Source organism: Trachinotus anak, unplaced genomic scaffold, assembly GCF_046630095.1.
Source record: "Trachinotus anak isolate AG129_WGS33_773 ecotype Australia unplaced genomic scaffold, CSIRO_AGI_Tana_v1 ptg000003l, whole genome shotgun sequence".
Lineage (NCBI taxonomy): Eukaryota > Metazoa > Chordata > Actinopteri > Carangiformes > Carangidae > Trachinotus > Trachinotus anak.
The window spans coordinates 5,414,221-5,435,828 of NW_027273854.1; the positions used below are offsets into that span (position 1 = coordinate 5,414,221).

Consider the following 21,608-nt stretch of genomic DNA (forward strand, 5'->3'; position numbering starts at 1 on the left):
GAGAAGGCCAGACAGACAATCATGTTGATGCCTCTTGGAGGCTGAGAGATGGTGAGAAAGACGTGGCGCCGAGCAACATTAGTCTGAGAGGACATTAAGCCTCCTGCTTCCAGACAAATGATCTGATGAAAGGGAGAACAGTAAATATGATTGCGCTTCATATTGTACAGAGAGGTGAGGCCTTCGTCTCTGTCCGTTAATCCTCCTCCACTTACAGGTGCAAACTAAACTGGCTCCTTAAAAGCGTGGAAAAAAATTCAGAAATACCTTTGTGTTTTCTAGGTTTTTTTGGCCAACCTCAATTTATTCAATTTGCATAAGCATCTAACAAAATTGTTAGATTGTGAACCACATGTAAAAAAACAGTGACTTTAAGAAAGAATCTTAATGACATATGCAAAAATGCTAGAGGAACCCAACAAATGTAAGGCCTATATTCAGGATCAGGTTCCTAACACCCATCATTTGGCATAATGACACTTGTCCTGTCTTTGTAGCTGCTTCTTATATGTCTTAAATGTCTCCTCTTACATCTTATCCTCATGTCTTAGTCCCTTCAGGTGACCACGAGGAAGAGATGCAAGTAAAGACGTGAGGAGAGAGGAAGAGAGGAAGCACATTTTCAGAGACACAGGATGTCCTTTCCTCCTCATCTGAAGCGATGTCAGATGAGGACGGCACAGCTGGATCACAGCTGGATCAGCTGTCAGTCTGTGGGTGAAACGGCTTCGTATGCCTAGGAGTCCAAATAACAGTGAGTGCTGCCACAGCAGTGATGTAGTGATGTCCTCCAACATGACTGCCAGAGAGAATGTGGAATATCTGCATGTTTCCCTGCACGTTCATTAAAAACCTGTATTCTGTAGTTATATTGAACAGATCACTGCTCAGACACTGAGCTGAGTCTGCAGTGATTTCTGTTTCTAAATTCATTATGAGAATGTCTCAGTTTATACAACTCATTTAGTTGCATATGTATTTTTAGAGAAAGTGGAAATTATTTCATGTCAATGTTTTTTCTACCTAATTTTCAACCTTATCAAATAGTTTGAATTGTGTAAAATCATTAAATTGCTGTTGCTGCTGAAAGACAACAGACAACAATGATCCATGATACAGGTTAAGATGGGAATATAACAGATCATGAAAAGAAAAATCTTTCTGATGAAAAATGAAGGTTGTTTTGTGTTTTTACAGTTCACACAGATCCAGGTGTAATATCAGAAGTATCCTCTTTCCCCCTGATTTTCCCCTCTGTCTCTCCCAGTTCCTTGTTATTTGTTCACCAGTTGGTTCATGGAGTTTCCTGGTTTTACCAGTCACATGATCTGCTCCTCCCTGCACACCTGACCCTCGTTACCTACCTGCTGGCTCCCTCCATGTTGCTGCCTTCAAGTCAGGAAACTGTAAGTCTGTTTGATTTCAGTGAAGTCGCTTTAACTCAGCTTGCTCTGTTTCTCTGTCTGAGTTTTCTTCATTGTTGCCAACTTCCCCTGAGCTGTGGCACCTCAGACTGCTGTGTGCGCACACACACTGACCTGCCTGCTTCTGTTTGGTTTTTTTTTATCAGGCTGTTTTTGTGCCTCATGTCTGAGCCAGTAATTCATGCAGCTCTTTGTGGGAGGAGAGGTGGCACAGAACTGAATCATTCTCAGTTTAAGGTCCATTTTTTAGGAAGAATAAGTCACAAATACCATATTGTGCTTGAGCAGTATTCTGCTGGGCATTTAGTTCCTGCAGTCAGTCCTGTGCATTACATAATGCCCTGTACTTTTATTGGCTAAACAAAGAAAATAAATCTTAAATATCCTAAAATCCCATAGACACGTGCCTCCCTCACTGTGGTCTAATTATGAACAACTGAAACAGGGCAGGTAGAGACTTCCAGAGTCTTTGCTCATGAACAGTTTGTTTCTGTGATATCTGAAGATGCGGATGCACTAATTTGCAGTCACCGTGGTTAAACTGATAACTTTCCTGTGATAAGATAGCCTCTCTAATTACCATCCCACAAGATAAACATCTTCAGAGTGCACAGTATATCCTCTAAAAGGCTATTATCTTTTTTAATCATTTCTATAAATGCCCCAGAGAGGACATATTCTTTGGCTAAGTGACTGGATTTTGTTTCTGTATTTTGTCTGCCATGAGAAAATGTTTGTGCACATTTTGCCTGGTGAATCTTCGAGAGTAAAATGCTTTATCCAGGGCTGGTACACAACATCTCTAACATTACAGAGATGATTCATCGCAGCCCCCCATTATCTAAAGTATGTGTTCTTTTATCTGACCTCAGTAATGTCCACTTCTATAAAAATGACTGTTCAGAGTGTGATATGAGCACAGTAAGAGTGTGAGGTGGAAAAAGACATTTCAGTCATTTCTGGTTTGTCATTCTGCTCACAGGACGAATGAGAGAGGAGGTGCCAGAGGGACTGACATGAAACAGAGTGAAAGACTTATTTCACTACAGGCCCCCTGCTGCTGTTTTAAGAGAAGGTAAACACTCAGCTCCATCACTTTGTGGTGCAACATATCTGCACTCAGCACAGAATAATGGCCCTCAGTCTTCTTCATGTGCCCTATGATCTGATGACAACTCCATCCGGCGTGGCCCCCCCAGAGCTGACCCTTCATTTAGGACATCAGGTCGGCCTTTCCTGCTCCCCACAGGAGGAGGTTAACAGATGCCTCTGAATCAATTTGGCCAAAGACCCATAACAACCTCTGATGTAATTAACGGGGATGTTTGGAGTTGAGATGCTGCCTCTGTCCGGCTGACCTGCTGTCACTGCTCTGCCATGACTGTAACAGGTCAGCACTCAAAGTTGTTTTGTTTTTTTTATTTACCGTATTAATACGTTTGATTTACAGGGACAGCGTATATTAATCAGCATTTCTTTAAATATGAAAAAACCTCTTAACTGTCCAGATATCACTTGGACATCCTGGAATACGTGAAAATTGAAATAAAATTTAAAAATCAACAGTATGTATAAATGCTACATGTGACTATGTGTAAAATCTGACTTGTAATGATAGAAATACAGTTTGTAAAATCTCTAGCAAAAAACAAATCAATGAGACACTAAATATTTCAGTCAGCAGTAAACAGCATCTTGCACATTGACTAAATATTCCCTCAAAGGAGATGAGATAGCTTTCCCTTTGAATGTGACCCTGATCATTACACATAATCAACTACATTAACAGCTCAATGCTAAAGCAGCTCAGCAGTTTTGTATAATACACTCTCATCAGCATAAATATTGTTTGCAAAGCTCCGCAGAGCTTTTTAACTAATATATTTGATGCAAAAATGTTATTTTCAGCAATAATAGAACATGTTTTTTAATATATTTGCCCCAAAGATCAGACTGACTTTATACATTTATTTTTAAAATTTACTTTAATAGGTAGCGAGGCATGTCATTATCATGTTAGTTATTCACACAGTTAGTGAAGGTTGATCCTTTTTTTTTAAAAACATGCTTAGTATGTATATTTCCTGAACACAATTATGTAACCTACTACCTATAAGACATAAATGAGCAGTTTGGGACACTGACTTTCTTATTTTACTGTAGATTTGACTCCAGCATGTTCGTTGTTATGAAGAATAACAACACACGTGGATCGCCTTTGAATTCACTTTAATTGTATGAAATCACATCAATGTATGTGCACTCCACTTCTTAAAATCTGGTGGTTTGTGGTGGTCCAGAGATATGGGGGGGGGGGGGGGGGGTATGCTGACACAAAGACGGCCTGGAAACACCCACAATTACCATGTGAATGAAGGAGGGGAGTGATGGGGTGTGTGCGTGTATGAGGGGGGTTAACTCATCGTCATTAAGATGTTGTGTGGCCACTGCGTGCACAACATGCAGGCAGACAAAGAGCAAGCAGCTGCTCCGGAGCTGGATGTGGGCTGCCACAACCTCAGCTTCAGTCCTGCCCAGCTCAGGGAGGAGGGGGAGGGGAGCTCTGTGTAAGAGGCATATCCAGTTAGCCACCACAATTTGTTAGAGAGGAATCAAGCAAAAATGAGATGGTAAGGCTTTCACTCTAACAAAGGTCACCATATCTGCAGCATCTTGCAGCTCCAGTTTGTGCCTCTCATGTATTATCACTAAACTAGAGTCACAGAGCGGCGTCCATTTTTCTGAAAGGTAGATCCCAAGAGATCTGGAGAAAAACTAGGAGGGTCATTCCAACATAATCTGCTACACAATAAAGATTTTTAACTTGAATTTTCCAAACTGCAGCTCTATTCCCTGATACAAAGACCATAACCTGAAGTAGCATCTGTTTGTTTGATTTGCACAAACAAAACTGAGTTGTGTTTTTCTCATGTTAAAGCAGAGTTAATAGATTTTTCACATGGAAACGGTTGCCTATTTACAGAGGTGGAGCAACATTACTATTCATGTGAAGTCCTGTCTCTGGCTAAGTCCAATATTCACTCTCCTTGTTTCTCTGTTTTGGCCTCCACCACCTCCTAAGAATCATCATCTGTCTCTCGTGTGTGCAGCTCAGTGCTAATAGTGCCTGCTAGCTATCATTTGCTAACTAGTTGCTAACTTGGACTTGAATCATTTTGTCATTTGGTGCCTAACATGCAACATATGCATGCAAAACTTGAAATGTGAAGCTGAACCAAAACTTAAACAATAAAAGTTATGGGTGATAAAACCAGAACAATTACCTGAAAGATAAGAAAAGATGCTAAAACGATCAGTAGGAAAAAGAAACTGCTTAATGGCAGCTGCTCTTGTGACATTTGATGCATTGTTAATATAAAATATATTGATTAGTGCAGCTTTAATGTGTTTTAAATTGTATGTTTTCATGATTAATAGCATGTTAACATTTTCCTTGCGATATACTTCAGTAGCAAGAAGACATGTCTTTGTTTGACTTTGAAAAAAAGAGTCTGAAGTTTAGAAATGAGTAAAAAATGTTTCTTTTTGGTTTTTTTTGCAGATGGACAGAAGAGACTTTGTGGATCCTGGAAACGCCTTCAAACCTGAAGTAAGTGTTGTTAAATGACCCTCTAGGTTTTTTTAAATTTTTCTGAAAAATAGATGCTTGGCTCTCTGTGTCCAGAAGTACAGTCTGAGGCTATAGTATGTCATAGGCAGGAAAAACCCAAAATCTCAGCCCTTCTTCAGCCACTGATGCTGTGGACAGAGAGAGAGCATCAGATGTAAAGGGAGGAGGATGGTAAGGGGAGGGGCCGAGAGAGGCAGAGAGAGAGAAAGAAAGAGAGAGTGGAAGAGGCGGACACTGAGCGGCAGCAGGTTTGTGAGAGCGGCAGCATCAGCCAGAGGAGGAGGAGGAGGAAGAAGGAAGGAGGAGGACGAGGAGGAATCAGAGCGAGAGAAACAGTGTGGCTGCAGTCAGGAGGGACACAAACACACACAGAGAGAGAGAGAGAGAGAGAGAGGAGGAGATACTGAGAGAGAAGAGAAGGTAAGAGGGCAGATGTTGCTCATTTCTCTCCACATTAATCTTTCTGTTGTGAACGTGGACACAGGGTATCAGCTGGGAGACAGGATGCTCTTCTTTCCACTGTGTGTTTTCCCTTTATTCATCCCTCTGCCAGCTGACGGCATGCTGTACGAGGCGAGCATTGTAGCACTGCAGAGGGATGCAGAGAGATGGAGGAGAGAGAGAGGGAGGGAGGGAGGGAGGGCCGGCATTATGCTCTACAGACATGAGGAAGTAAAAACAGAGAGACTGGGAGAAAGAGGAGTGGAACTAGAAAGAGATAATAAACATCTGCCTCTGCTTAGCTGTGTAGCAGTGAGGGGGTGGGTCTTGGGGGATTTGGGGTGGGGGGTGTACCATTTGAGTGACAGTGTGCAGGAGTGTGTCAGCTGTCAACATCAGTAGTTTCCCTCCATGTTGGAGATGATATAAGTTTCGTTGACCACACCCTCTGTTTTCTCCTGTGACATGAAATGAGATGACGGCTGGTTTTGTGGTCGCGTCAGTGTGAGGCAGCGAGTCTGGGGAATGTGTGTGTGTGAGTGCATCTGCGTGTGAAAGGCATGTTGGATGCCGGCCAGACATGCTTAGTGTTGCCTCCCGTTACTGTCAGGGCAGTGGATTAACTGTGTGTGAGCAGCGTTAATTCTAGAGGCAGCGAGTGGAGGAGACGCTTGATCATGCACTGACCAAGATGTTTGGATGTTGTCACTCTCAGCTGTGTGTGTGGACACGTCCATAGATATACCATCCACCAGTGTGTGTCTGCCTCTGTCTGTACATGCAGAATACATGAAAAACGATGTGGTACACGAAGCTGCAGCTAAATACTCATCCAGCCTTCTGCTTCTGGCATCGATCCTTAATTCAAACTCTCCACTTTTGTTCATTGGTGACTGATGCAGAAATAAGACCCTCCACCATATTGTAACAGCACGTACTGTAGCTCAGAGTGTGTGTGGTCCCGAAGGAGGGATGGGAGCAGGGTTGCCCCTCGTCATCTGGTGAAGTGAAACAGGCAACCCTCTGAAAGGCAGCCTGTTCAGAACAGCTTGACCGAGCATTTGTTGTTTTAGTGTCTGGATGCCAAGGCATTTTCTCAGCCTAGCAGACAATACATTTTCATTAAGAGCTGTTACGTGCGGGAGGGTGTTTCTAATGATCCCTGTACCCTCACGGGCATCATGATAACTCTCCAGATGGCACAATTTGTGTTGTAACATCCTCAGACATGCATAAAATGCTGTGGCATATTCTGTTCACATAAACAATGATAAGCTGCATCACAACATGATGATCTGCCTCTGTATGTGATGGAAACACACAGGAAGAGGGAGCATCTGATGAAAGATGACAGAGACATATGTTTTGTGGTTGTTTGTGTTTCTGCCTTTGTGTGTACAAGCCCCTTTCTTCTCCAAAACGTCTTAAGAGATGAAGTGTCATTTCAAAATGACTAATATTTTTTTTTGGTTTTTTTTGATCGACTTGCTCTGTGGTTAAGGTCTGATTAAGCTTAATTCAGCTGAAACTACCTTAAGGTTAGTAAAGGATCACCTTCTATCAGAGAACAGGATGTGAAACCCAGATTCTTACATCTCCCAACCTCCTCCCTAAACGGTTTTCTGGAGCAACATCACACTACAGTACTGCAGTTTTCTTGCATGCCAGTAAGAGATCGCTGGACTGGAAAATATCGCACTGCTCATCATAAGTGAGGACAGTCTAAGTGTCTCTCACATTTTCACATAAGATTAGAAATAAAATGGCAGCAGTGGTACAACCAACTAGGACTGGAATGCTTTAGTCAATTAGTTGATTTCTCCACTGGTTCCCAGCGTCACGTTACCCAGCAGCCCTGTCAGAAGACCTCACTGACACCACCTGTCATTCACCAAATGTGATCATTTCAATTGATTTTAAATTTGTTGTTATATAAAACTCTTAATGATAACAAATTTGAATATTGCTACAATCTTATTATCATACAAACTGTAAACCTTATTAGGTTGAGTTGGTCAGATTTGCTTTCAGACTCATCACTTGGAGCGAGAGACACTGGACATTTGAAGCATTTATCCAGTACTGTTATCAAACTATGATAACTGCTTATTCATTCTAGTATTACACATGTCTCAATATATGCTTTTTTTCTTTTTTTCCAAAAAAATTGTAATTTCTATTTGTCCATATTACCTCCTGGAAACACTGGCTTACTTGACTGACAGAAAATGAATCAACTGTTTTGATAATGAATGAAACGTTTATGTTCTTTATCAAGTAAATGTGTCAAGCTTAGTTTCAGTTCTGCAATGTGAGGATTTGCGACGTTTCTGTATCTCATTGTAAGCTGAATATCTCTGAGGTGGGTCTAATCAACTAGAAGACCTCCATCAAATCCACTGTCAAACAACATAAACCAGACTTCAGAGAAAAAAATTCAAATTCTAGTAGATGATCCACATCCAGTTCTTTCCTGGCCCGTGCTGCATCCTTCTACCAAGTTTGATGCAAATTGGTTCGTTACTTCATGCGTAATCCGGCGGACACATAAACAGACACAGATGAAGAAAAATAATTAATAACACAAGAGATTCTCTTCCTTTAGTGAGAAATGAATGCCCATGGTTTTCTAACCCTGTTCAGTGTCAGCAAAGCAGTGGCTGAAGTATCTTTAGATGCTCTTACTGGCCGAGGATTTAATGGATGAGGCATCAAAGAGCCTCTGGGAGACCTGATGGAACTCCTGGCTGTGTGTTGATCGTTGTGAGGGCCAACCACTGTCCTGCTGAACCTGCTGAGCCTGCTGACTTCACACCACCTCCAGGGCTCGTGGCTGAAAGCAGGCAAATAAAGGGCTTTTGGTTGAAAGTGTGACGAAGAAAAGGATGAATCAGGAACAGAAAGATTGTGAACAGTGAAATAAAGGGGAGAGTAGGCTGTAGTAGGAGGAGCACAGAAATGGGATGTCTGAGTGTGTTCATTCTGTGTTCATGTGAGTCCAAACTGCTTATCTATTTATGGATGAGCGCATCAAAGTCTGGATGAACAACACTGAGAATTAAATTCAGTGTTATTACGTTTCTAAATCTCTTATTTAAAACTGGATCATGTATTTAATGCAGTAACATTAACAACATGTAATGCATTTCAGCGAAATGTGTCTAGATGAATGTTGCATGACGAAGGCTGTTGTCTGATCAGCTGATTTCTGAGCTCTCTGTGACCTCAGTGGGGCTCCATCATGTTTGTGTGATCTGCAGCTAAGCTCTTGACTAGATTTGAACCAAAAACGTCATTTTTGCTGGGACGAAGTGCAAAAAGCGTGATGTCTGATTCTATTTCTGGATCTGTGACATTGGCTGATTTGATGTTTGTAATCGTGTTGTTGTGGTGATGTGAGACAGCAGGAGTCTGGTCCTCTCTGAAGAACCTGGACATGCTGTGAAGGTTTTCTGTGAGTCGTAAAACCTTGAGGTCAAGTGTAGAACGTGCTGATACAAATAATGTGAACTTATTTAAAGGAGACTTGAACATTTTGCATATACTCTACACCAAAGGTGGAGCTGCTATGTCTGTGGTACTAGTTAACCAACACATTTTTACCGTTATAAATGATGGCAGTGCACAATAGGTCTGTGTGAGCTTGTGATGTTGGTTTTATCTGAGCACCCAGTGAGAGCTGTTGGTAGTCAAGCATCCAGAGACCACACTAAAATATTGCGTTGAAAGCTGTTGACTGTGGTGTTGATTCTCAGCAAATCTTTTTCATTTTTTGTAATGTGGTTGCATGTATGTTGCTTAAAACATCTTAACCAAACCAAATTTTCAATCAAAAAATCTAATATTCAGTAGAATTGGCAAAAACAGTGGATTCACTTGTGGAGGTGAAATAAATCAGTACTGAGCTCAGGTTTGATGAGCTCTGATGTGCACGTTTGTGCCATTTGCCAATGACAAACTGTTGAGGTGTTGCTGACCTTTTGAGGAAAAGAGAACTGAAGATATCACTTGTGGCATTGTTTGAACCATTAGCTCTCATTTGGTTGCAAATACCTGTACATTCTCTTGAACCAGCTGGTTAACTAAATGACTGGTTAGTGAAAATGCAGGTGGTCCTGCACAAAGTGCTTGCATAGTTGTGACAGTCAGCATAGCCAATATTATCATTAGATAAACTGATATTTATTATTCTTTTATATCAGATTATTTGTACTTATATACATTTAATCTTAATGTCAGCATAATGGAATGAAAACAAGAAGCCATCTGATAAGATGTTTGATTCTCATTTGAAGTGCTTACCACCAGATCAGCAGCAGTGGCCAATGTAAGAGATAGAGTCATCATCAGAAACTGAAATTACAGAGCAATCCCAAACATCCCATGGGTGCCACTTAGAGCTGCTCCCATAGTGCCAGTCTCTGACAACCTCCCTACGTCAGTGTGTGAGAACAGCTGAACAAATTATGCCTGAACTGCTGCAGAAGGAGGATGTTATGAAGCACACATGCTTTTGATTGTCTAAAAGCTGCACTTTCTAAAAGCATCTATCTCCAGTTTAAGTATCCAGAGAAACATTGTTTGGCTGCAGTTTTCAGTTTTTTAATCTTGGAGTGATGGACTGACTTTTCCAGCTGAATGGCTTTTGTTTCTTCAAGCTCATTTTGACATCATCAGTGGTGGGAATGACAAAGGAGCTAATAATGTGGAGATGGATGATGATGGTGAGGATGAAGAGATTTTTCTAATCCTCTATGAAAGGGAGACAGTCATGTTACATATTACACGCCTTTGAAACAGACCATGAGACACTAAAATTCTCAGCTTAATCAAAGCTGTCATTTGGGGAAATTTCATATATAAAGTGAATCAATGTGGTCATCATCAGGCCTTTACACAGCCAGGCCTTCAGATCTCCTAACCTTTGTTGCAGTTTAATTCTGAATAGACAGATTTATTCCAAAAATTATGACATGTTTGATTATACTTCTTATTTGTGTCTAAGACAGAGGGAAATGTGGGTCCTCATATCCCTTTAATGGTTAGTGGAAAATGTCCTCATAAACCACCCAAACCAGATATTTTGATCTCCAGTCCATTATCACTTTGAAGATGTAAGACACAGACACATAGTGTGTGTAATATGATACAGTGTTCATTAATTAAATGATATTACTGCAAGTTAGGAGTTGTCAAAGTCTGACAGTGCCCACCCTCATCTTCTTTGGGGGCAATAATGGTCCAACTTTTGGAACAACTTTTCCCATAATGCTTTTGGGGGAGTATAATGTTGCCTGCAGGCTACAACTTGAGCCATTGTGCTGAATTAGCTATTAGCAGTTACCATTTTCAGTGGACTGATGAATAAACAGACAACTATCACTTGATTACCACCACAAGTGACCCACCACTACAACACTCATTATTACTATTATTACCAGTGTTATTTGTTATTATTACTGATAACACCATTACCTATAGCATATACAGCTGTTCCTAGTCTCTCTCTATTTTTCCCATCTCTCCTCCCCCCACCCCCTTTTTCTCCTCTTAAACCCAACTGGTCGAGGCAGATGGCCACTTATCCTGAGCCCGGTTCTGGGAGGTTTCTTGCTGTTAAAAGGGAGTTTTTCCTTCCCTCTGTCACCAAGTACTTGCTCTCTGTAGGAACTGTTGGGTTTTTCTCTATAAACAAGTAATGTCTCCACCTTACCCTGTTATGATTTGGTGCTTTTACGAATACAATTGAATTGAATTGAAGTGATTACTCTGACACTGAGAAAAACCTAAAAACAGTGTGTGTATGGATGTTTATTTGTGATGGACATCTGAGATGTTCGTTCACACTGAACTTAACAATATATGTCATATCAGAGTGTTGAGATTTGACTGAGTTATGATGTAAGATGCTTTAAGTCATTAGTTGCTGCAGACTGTGATTTCATATTTTATTCTGCATTTCTACTCATCAAAAAATAAAACGGAAATGTATTCATAGGTGTTAGAAATTAAGATAAAAAATACAAAGAAAGACATTTGATGAAAAGTCTGAAATTGTAATAACTTTCTTTGTACTGGCCTACATAGTGAGTCCCTTTCCATTTACACCATGTCTTTGATATAAATTATCTCTTTGCACATTACAGAGTGCCATTAATTTTTTTATTTGCCCATTAATTCTCCTCATTTACAAGTTATATCAGTCAGAAGAAGGTGAGGGGAAACGAGAGGAAACTTTTAAAGGCTTCCTTTGCTGAAAATGGTTGTTAGAAAAAAAAATCATCAGTGAAGAGTGAATATTTATCTTGAGTACAGAATGATGCCCTTCATCATTTCCAGAGACACTGTATTGATAATTATGTTTTTTTTCCCCTCTCTCTGAATTAAATATAGTGAGGTCATATGGAGAAAATCCCAGCTGACACACTTGAGAATAAAGAACCTGTCTCTTGTGTGTTGATCTGACTGATTCTCCTGACAGAACAAAAGAAAAAAAAAAAAAGTTCTGCCTCCCTCCTCCTGCTCGAGTTGTTCATCTTCTCCCCATCCTTCTCTATCCCTCAGTAATATCCTTTCTGTTCATTATTCATGAGCTGATTTCTGTCTCTCTCTGTCTCTGCTGTGGTTAATCATATTCTTATTGTGAACTATCAAAGCACAAGGATATGTTTTAGAGCTGCTTTAGTAGGAGAGAGAAAAGTGCAATCTTGCACTGAAGCTAAAGCTACAGTGAAATTTGGGCTGACAGAATATAGGATTCCTAGTCGAGAAGCTCAAACAGAGACAAAATAAGATCTCAGTTTTTTTAGTAAGTATAATAAATGAATGTGAAGACAAAACCAGATCTCAAAGACACAAACTAGTTTCAGACTGATCATTATTTATTTGACAAATCTGTAACATGTTGTAAATAAAGTCAGTTTTGGTATTTTTGTCTGGCAGCAGTAAGATATGAAGGTGCAGGGTGATGTTTGTCAGGGTGATGTTTGTCAGGCAAAAGTTGTCTTATTACAATGTAACAACAGCACTAATGATGACAATCTGATTTATAAGTTGAGGTTCAGACAGCTGCAGTTTGTTCATGTTGCTTCCTCTTTGTCCTCATTCAGGAAGTCTTCACTTGCTGCTGAGCATATCGAGGCTGATGTTTTTAGGTTAGAGATCCTAAGAATACAGTTCTGCACTGCTAATGTAGTTAACCTAAATCCAATTCAAAGTCACTATTAAACAATTCCACAGACAACAGTTCAATGCTGAATGTATATTGAATGAACTATGTATTACATGTGGGTGGACGGTAATGCAGGCTATACTTTACAAGGTAAATGCTAACACCAGAATGCTAACATTTTCAAAAAAGACAATGTTAATGTACTTGTTTACCTTGTCCACTAACATAGTTTAGTGTGTTAGCACACTAACATTTGCTTATTAGTAATAAACACAAGGTATTCATTGGTGTTACAGGTATTTGGTCATAAACCAAAGAATTGGATGATGGTGCAATTCATCCCCTGGGGACCATGAATGTCAGAAAAAAATTTCATAGCAGTTCATCCAGTAGCTGTTGGGATCTTTCAGTCTGGACTAAATACGTTGCAGTCATGCCACACTGCTAATGGGGATAGAAAACGGGTAGCTTAATAATAATGTCTCGATAATTATGATAGTGTATACTGTAGATTTGATTCTATATTTAGTTTTTGAATTCATCAAATTAAATGTTTCTTTGCAATTATCAAATTATTGAGAATTTTTTCTTAATGCCTCATGTTGTCTTACAGTGAGAGAGAAAGACATTTGTAAACACTTGATTTTTAGATGATATATGCATCTTGTTTTTTGTTTTTGGTTTTGTTTTTGGTTTCTGTCTGTCCCATTCTCGTGGACATATCTCAGTAATGCATTGATGCAAAATTCACTTTGACTCAAGGATAAACTGATTAGATTTTGCAGGTCAAAGGTCAAGGCCGTGGTAACTTCACATATCACAGTTTTGGCTTTGTGAATGCAATATCTCCATAATGCCTTGAGGGAATCCCTTCAAATTTAGCACAAAGGTTCAATTGAACCCAAGGACTAACTAGTTAGACTTTGGTGGTCAAAGGTCAAAGGTCAAGGTCAATGTGACCTGACGAAATACTTTTTTGACCATCACTCAAGACCTCACTTACTCATTCACTTCCTTAGCTTGTAACATTGGAAACTGGCTAACATGTTATGCTAACAGTTCAGAGGTCATTTCAGTGTTCTGTTTTGACTCCACCAAAGTTTAATTTTCACAATGTATTTTTAAAATGTTTAGCTTTCTTCTCCTTTGTAATGAGTCAGTGTTTACAGAGTAATTTGACATGTTCCTGCACAGTGATTGCTTAAAAAAAAAAAAGCTCAAATATTACAGAAGACGAAGAAGAAAACGCTATGAACAGCTTTGTCCTCAGGATTTCTGCTGAAGAATGTGTGGTAATACATCAAAAAGATGCATCATCATGACCAAAAGTGGACACAGTGAAACAGCCATGTACTAAATATATCCCTTGTAAAGCTTATGTTTATTTTACACATATAGTACAAAGCAGACAAGCCCACTAGTGCCAGACAAGTTAAGCAATTGGGCCTCTGCCCTTTTCCCAAACAGTCCGCATACAATTTCTGTCAATATTTCACCAGAGTAAATCAGTAGGTGGTGGATGATTTTACTTATGTGACTATTTAGATGTCATATGTTTGAGGAATGACTGTAAACTCACTCATATCTACTTACTGATTTATTCCATATTTCCTGACACGAGAATTTCCTGACAAGAGAGGCCCCACAGAAAGGGAAATCAGTGCAACACCCCTGCCCCAAAATATTTACAACATTAAAATAAACATGAAAACGTGATAATGCTGACTATAAAAACGCTAATACTCCGTATTGCAGTTTATTCCTTTTGTGTCATCACCAGACCATTGTGTTACATGATGGAGTCTGTGGTTTATGTTATTGACCCCTGTTTCCAGTGGGAGGACATATGGAGAATATTGAGTGCAGTGACAGGGATATTGATCTGTAGGGGCTGTGGTAATCCAGCAGTCTGTGCAGTGCTCCTGCTGACTGTATCTCCCGAGTCTATCGTACATCTGTCACTAAATATGAATATATAACCTCAGTGGCCACTTTCTCATGCACACCTGTAAAATCTGATGTGATCCAATACAACAGTTCTGATATAAATGACACCTTTATAGAGATAATAATGTTAAGGTTTGATTGACATTGTCATGCACGTTTTAACTAAATGTTTATTATTGAGGTTGCGGTTTGTGGTGGTGTTGGGGTGAACTGGATCACACTGAGAAGAGTTTCTCATTTTTGGCCCACCCCTTTCACATACATGAGGAGGAGAGGAATATTAGAAACACCTTTCAGTTTAATGCAGTCCAGTTCAACACCACTGCAAACTACAACCTCAATAATAAACACATAGCTGAATTAACAGTTTTAATAAAAAATGGTCTATAGTAAGCTTTATGGCTGAGCTGTTGTACTGGATTTCATTACATTTTACCTGTGTACCAAATAAAATGGCCAAAGAGTGTATATACTAAGACAAAGAAATCCTTTAACATTTTATTCAGGTAAATTATTGAGGCTCCACCTTGCATTGAGACATGTAAAATTATCTGTATTATATTTTCTTTCAAGTCAAGAATAATCCTTGAAAGTTCAAACTGAGAGTTGAAGACTTGTCAAGGTGAATGTTTTGTGTTCATTGTACAAAAATCTCCATCTCTGGAGTCATTAATCCCTTCTAAGCGACTGTTGCTTGCTTTTTGAGTAAAGCAGAAAACAGATTAACAACACAGCAAACACTGTGTATACCACAGTTAGATTCACACATTGCATCCTGCAGGTTAATGAGCAGTCACATGGAAGGCCTCCTCTCTGTCCTGTCTGTGCTTTGGTTATTTCATGCAGGTTTGTGCCAGAGAAGCCTACTCTCACTCCTGCTCTCTCACACACCAACACAAAGCCTGGTGAGAGTCGGTGTGATTAATAGTACCAGCAGTGACTGTTTATCTTACTAGCATGGCTTTATAATGCAAGCAGACCTACTCATACACACCTACACTCTCACAGATGAGGTAACTGCCCTGCAAATTGCACAAGCATGAAGTGCACCAGGAGATGATATATGGCTGTAATTACTGTGCACAGGTCTCTAGATGCCTTTAAATCAGTTGTACATGCTCACACAAACACAAAAACACCATTACCTTTCTTTTTTTTTTTTTTTGCAGTTTTTTAAAAGAGGCAACCTTTTTTTTTTTTATCCTCATAGAAACAGAAAGCATCAGTGAACATCTGTGAGGAAGTGTTGACTGTAATTTCTCTCTGTCTCCTCATCCCAGGTTTCCCCTCCTCACCTCACTGACCCATGAAAGAAGCCATGCCGGTGCTCACAGCAGGAGCGGGTGAGACAATTTGGCACAGATGCTCCGCATATACTGTCCATACTGCTGGATGATGCTGTGCTCCATCTGCTCATGTTAACGTACATGGTGGTTTTTCTAATTCCTCTCCTCTGTAGGGCTACATGAGACGTTGGCCCTGCTGACCTCTCAGCTGCGGCCCGATGCCAACCACAAAGAGGACATGGTGTTCCTCAGAGATGTCTTCAGTGAGAGGAGCCTGGGATACCTCATGAAGGTGACAAACTCTTATTACTACTACTAGTCTGAGAAGCTTTAATAAGCATGTTTAGATGTAATTTGTATCTTTGTACCGTTAAGTTTTGGAGTATGTTGACTTGAAAAAGGAAGTTCAGATTTGATTTTCCTTAAAATCTAGAAAATCTACATCCCCTTTTCTGTAACCTGGTCTGTTGGTTATTTTCCTGAAGTGACAGAAATCAGGTCATTTGAGTCACATCATTTGTCATGTAAATCTAAAACAGTCTCAGATGACTGTTACAGAAATGATTCACTGATTTGATTTCCTGTTTTCTGAAATGCCACCACCATCATTGAGGTTTGGTAAAGTTTAGGCAAGTAAACCCACTAAGGTATTAGTCAGGAAAGATCAGAGTTGCTGATATGAAACAGGATGCAAACAGCCGTCCATGTCTCAGCCACGCGCTTTTTCAGCCGTTACCTCTTAGAGACAACAGTCATCATTTTCATGATAACGAGAGGCTGTGGCCAGGAAATATAGAAACAAGCCACGTGTGATACTGTGCGACAGGCATCATGCAGAAACATGAAGTTTAGAAATTAAAGACTATCAGAATAATCTGCTGGGATTATTTTAATAAGAACTGCACTGTGTGTCAGGTGAGCGACAATGTTTTCATCCACTGTGCAGTTGATAACAAATGTTGTAAATGACTTTTGGTCCTTTTTTTCGGAGTTTTTATTTGTTGATTTGCAGGATATTTAAAAAAAAAAAAAAAAGAAAAAAAAAAGGCAAATAGTTGGACATTAAGCCCAAAGCCGAGGAACATGTGATAGTTTGATAGTTTGATAGACACAGATGGAAATAGTAGAATTTTTGATTGTTTAGTGTTTTAATATAAAATATAACACATTTCACTTGTTTTTTAATCCAGATTGAGATGCTGACTGAAAACATCTCAACGTTTTCTAAAGACTAACATATCTCATCAACCACTGATTCGATGAAATTTAAATTTGGTACAAATAAACATGAGCATGAATCCGAATGACTTTGCTGATCCTCTAATAGAAGTGTCTCCACATGGATGCATATCTTCATTATTCTTTGCTTCACCTTTAGATTATTCCAAAATGTTGCATTCCTTTATGAAACCGTCTCCTCTAATAAACTAAACTTGTTTTTGTCACAGATTCATGAGAAGCTGCGACAGTATGAGAGACAGAGTCCAACACCTGTCCTCCACAGTGCCTCTTCTCTGGCAGAGGATGTAAGTTCATCACACACACAATACACACACACACACACACAGAATTATTTTTCCACTTGGTCCCAGCAGTCGGTCACACTGAGTTAGCTCCCACAGAGAAGCAGTGCAGGTATCAAAAGTGAATTTTAATGTCCTCAGAATGCTGAATCATCCCAATGCTCATCTAATGAAACTCCATATCCTGCTGCTCTTCTCTCGCTCCCACCAGTTATCAGTGGGGGAAACTGCTGACCTTAGCTGCACGCTACTTATCTCCCTCTGCGTGCATGTCTGTTCATCTCTCTGCGTTTATTCTCCAGTAAACTGCAGCAGGCATTCCCGGCATACACATACACAGGTTCACATCAGGTCAGGCCTCAGGGTTCGTGTGTGTGTATGTGCGTTGTGATCTGCAGGTGGCAGAGGAGCTGCAGAGTGGACCAATGAGCACTGAGGAGAAGGAGCTGCTGCACCTGCTGACGTCACCACATCTCAAGGTGAGCAAACTTTTTGGCCATCAGTCCTACAGAAACACTTTACAGGAACATTGTCAACATTTTCATCATATTAATGCTGTTTAAAAAATGAAAAACTAGAATAACAACTATACAGAAACATACAGCAAACATCCACAATTAGTTGCCACCAATCCATACAGCATTTCTGCTCAGAACATGAAGAGCTCTTGCATCCATGTGGCTGCTTCTCCTCAGTCAGAGGTTTCATTTGCTCTGACGTTGGACTGTAAATTCGTGTCTGAAGCTGTTTACAGATTCTGGCAGACATCAGACTGCTCTGTCTGCTCCCAGGCAGCTGAATGTCAGCATTGTAATCTCAGCACGTCGCTTTTCTGTCCTATCAGGCTGTTCTCTCAGTGCATGACACTGTGGCTCAGAAGAACTTCGACCCCGTGCTGCCGCCGCTGCCGGATGACTTCGAGGATGAGCTGGAGGAGGAGTCGGTGAAGATTGTCAGGCTGGTGAAGAACAAGGAGCCTCTGGTGAGTTGTGACAGAAAGATGAGAGTGGAAATGAAAACTTAGGAGCCTGCAGGAGAAGAGGAAGGAATTATGGGAGCAAGGCCTTTGCTCTTTTCTGTTAATGATCTTATTCATTTGTCTGCTCTCCAGGGAGCCACCATCAGGCGGGATGAGGCCACCGGGGCGGTGATCGTGGCTCGGATCATGAGAGGAGGTGCAGCTGATCGAAGTGGTAAATTGTGCTTCTTCTGCTGCTTTTTGTTTGTCAATCTGTAGTTTTTACAAACATTGTCACAACAGTGAGTCTGCCAGCAGCTGTAGTCCCAACCTGGGGCCTGGAAATGAACCCAAAAGGTCGTGTGATGATGATGATCAGGGTAAATTCTACATAAAACCCTATATATTTTTTTGGACTTTTCATTAATCTTTCTTTTTGAAGTACTTTTCAAATAAAAGACATCTGAGCAGAGACTCGTAATGAACTGCTGATAAATTCCTCCTCTGTGAGAGCCCACCTCTCTAAGAATTATTTGCAACCAAATATTTTATAAAATCTAATTTTTCACATTTGCACATTTTACCTTGCTAAATGCTGTTTCAAACTGTCTCTGCCAATAGCAGGGAATGAGGGCGCTGATTAAAATACAGTGGAAATAACATTTTCCCTGTGAGTGATCTATGATAAAATGAATTTTAAAGTGCTTGTGAAAGGGTCAATTTGATGGATAAACAATCATATGATATTTCCTTATTTCACCCCTTCAGGTTTTGCAGAGGAGACACTGAACAGTAGCAAACATAATAGTCCACATTAAGTGATGGTGGATAAAAGAAGAGCATATTTAACCACACGGCCTAAGACCATATTACAAATTAAATGTTAGCAAAAAAAATGTATATACAATACATGAATATTCACCATTAATCAAAAGTTTCTCATCATCTATCAAACATTTCTCTCGTCCACCATGTTTCTGTATCTATGACATTAACAACTCGGCGAGTCCTGCACCAAAAATTTCACCGACTTTCCGAGGGGTTCCGACATGAGGGGGTGCTCACATGAAATTTCCCAGTCGGAAACTCTTTTCCCACACGAAAGGTTCCACAGGCCTTATATGTTCTTTTTATGCTGGAAAAAAATAGGTTTCTACCATGTTTGTGCCTCTGTAACTTTGGTTCAGTGTCTCTTTTACTCATTCTGATTTTTTGGTAGTAAAATGTAAAGAGTTACCTTTCAAAAGCAATACAGAGACAGTACATGGGACATGCTCTGTGTTCTCAGGAGCAGTTGTGGCCCTGCTCACAACTTGAAGACATGCAGCCTATGATGAGGGATCACAAGTAGATTTTGCTTTGTTTTAAGTGGTCACAAGCAATAAAAGGTTGGGAATAACTTAAGTATGTGTGTAAATTATTATGTTTAAAGATGAGTTTTTGAGACATTTAGCTGTTGGTTACCAGTAAAAGAAGCAGCAAGGAATCAGGGACGAAGAGTAAAAACCCTTCCCCGCATGGATATGAGCCAGGATGTTGCAGTAATGTAGCACAGCCCTGAGGCAAGCTGAGCCTCCATGACACCCCGAGAGGCCTCCTGAGTTTTACAGCAGTGTGGTGGCATTTGTCTTCTTGCAGTCAGTGAAAAAGAGGGAAGCTGTTTCATGAAAAAATACGTATGTGAACTGGATAACAAATCAAAACCTGATACTCTAATGAGAGTGGGATCAAAGCCTCAGTGTGATGGAGATGCACTGTGGCAGTGACAGAAGAGAAATGACAGGAACAGTGTGGTTGCTGCTGCAACTCAAAGCTCTCGAGGAGTCGCCAGAGAATAAATCACAACGATATAGAGAAGGTCTTTCTATGAGTGTTACCATGGAAATATTAGCCAGATTCAGGTGTGTGTCTGTGTGCACGTGTGTATGTGTGTATGTTATTTGGCAGTAGAAACATTCATGTTGCGAAAGTAAACCAATCAGTGTTCGCATCCATTAATCATTACTGTCTCCCTCCGTTTTCTTGCTGTGTCAAGTGATGGAAAAAGCTCTCGTCCATGTGGAGACGGAAGCTATAGGCAGATTTCAGGAGCAGCCTCAGGCCTGCGTCTGTGTCTGGTAGATGCATACATTATATGAATGCACCTATATGCTTCTCCCTCCTCAGGGACAAGGCGTATTGATTTCACTCCTCTCAGCCTTTGGTTTCATTGTTGTGGCTGCAGCTAAACGGATCACAGCTGAGGATGGAGGCAGCCTGTATCAGAGGATCAGACAACAATACTGATGTTAAGATGCGACTGATAAACCCCAAAGACCCGGAAAGCTCAGTGAAGCCTGTTTGATTGTTGTTGATGTCTGTGTCTTCATGCTCTCTCCTCTCCTCACAGGTTTGGTTCATGTAGGAGATGAACTCAGGGAGGTCAACGGAGTCTCTGTAATCCACAAGAGACCCGATGAGATCAGTCAGCTGCTGGTAAGACAGACAGCGCTGCTTTACACTGTGCAGAATAAAAGGTGCACTGGTATAATTTGAGAAACACAGAAGTACAAGTACAATATTTCATTTATTTTTAGGACTAGACTCATTACATTTTTGGGGGCTGTGGTTACTTGTTGTTACAGTATAAATTCTTATAAATTTAATACATTTTTCTGAGTTGCCTTTTTTGTTTCACAATTTTGTAACTGGGAATTGTGTTTAAAGTTCAGCCTATTATTAACAGTATTCTTTCTATTTACTTATTTATTTTTTACTTTTAAAGACAGCATTAAAGGTTTTATTTCACATACCCAGGAAATATGTACAGAGAAATTCAGTGTGACATGGTCATTAACTCTGTGCTAAAATAACTCTGTGTGAAAAATATATGCAAGACACAGAGATATGAAGGGTAAACATTCAAAGATTAACCATAAATATACGTAAAAAATAAATAAATAATAATAAAACATACATACGTACACACCTGAGTTCACCAAGAACAATGTGCAGTGGGATGTAGAGTTCAGAGGTCAGTTATAGGCAGTATTTTGTGTGCATGTCATTAAAATCTACATAATATAAATGTCTAAAGTCAGTGAAGAATTTGCCTCAGTCAGCAGCTCTTTACTAGAAATAAACAGGCCCATTGTTTTCAAAAATACTCCACATCAGCATGTAGGAACAAGACTACTAGCTTCACAAAGATGTGACCAAAATCAGATCAGTCAGATACCTTATCTTAG

The 21,608-nt window shown here is 40.1% G+C and overlaps 1 protein-coding gene across 4 annotated transcripts in view; it reads left to right on the top strand.

Annotated features, from left to right (window-relative positions):
* The first annotated feature begins 1,297 nt into the window (after positions 1–1,297).
* mpp3a (MAGUK p55 scaffold protein 3a) overlaps positions 1,298–21,608 on the top strand; it is a 28,491-nt gene continuing 8,180 nt past the window's right edge. For 3 of the 4 annotated variants that reach the window (XM_071468948.1, XM_071468966.1, XM_071468976.1), the window contains exons 1-10: positions 1,298–1,406; positions 2,407–2,495; positions 4,987–5,034; positions 15,895–15,957; positions 16,074–16,192; positions 17,349–17,426; positions 17,822–17,902; positions 18,268–18,405; positions 18,535–18,616; positions 20,771–20,856. In XM_071468948.1, the coding sequence (XP_071325049.1) occupies positions 15,921–15,957; positions 16,074–16,192; positions 17,349–17,426; positions 17,822–17,902; positions 18,268–18,405; positions 18,535–18,616; positions 20,771–20,856 (621 nt within the window). In that variant the 5' untranslated portion in view covers positions 1,298–1,406; positions 2,407–2,495; positions 4,987–5,034; positions 15,895–15,920. Of the gene's footprint in view, positions 1,407–2,406; positions 2,496–4,986; positions 5,035–5,316; positions 5,476–15,894; positions 15,958–16,073; positions 16,193–17,348; positions 17,427–17,821; positions 17,903–18,267; positions 18,406–18,534; positions 18,617–20,770; positions 20,857–21,608 lie in introns of those variants that run through there. The other variant, XM_071468956.1, reaches the window with a different exon arrangement.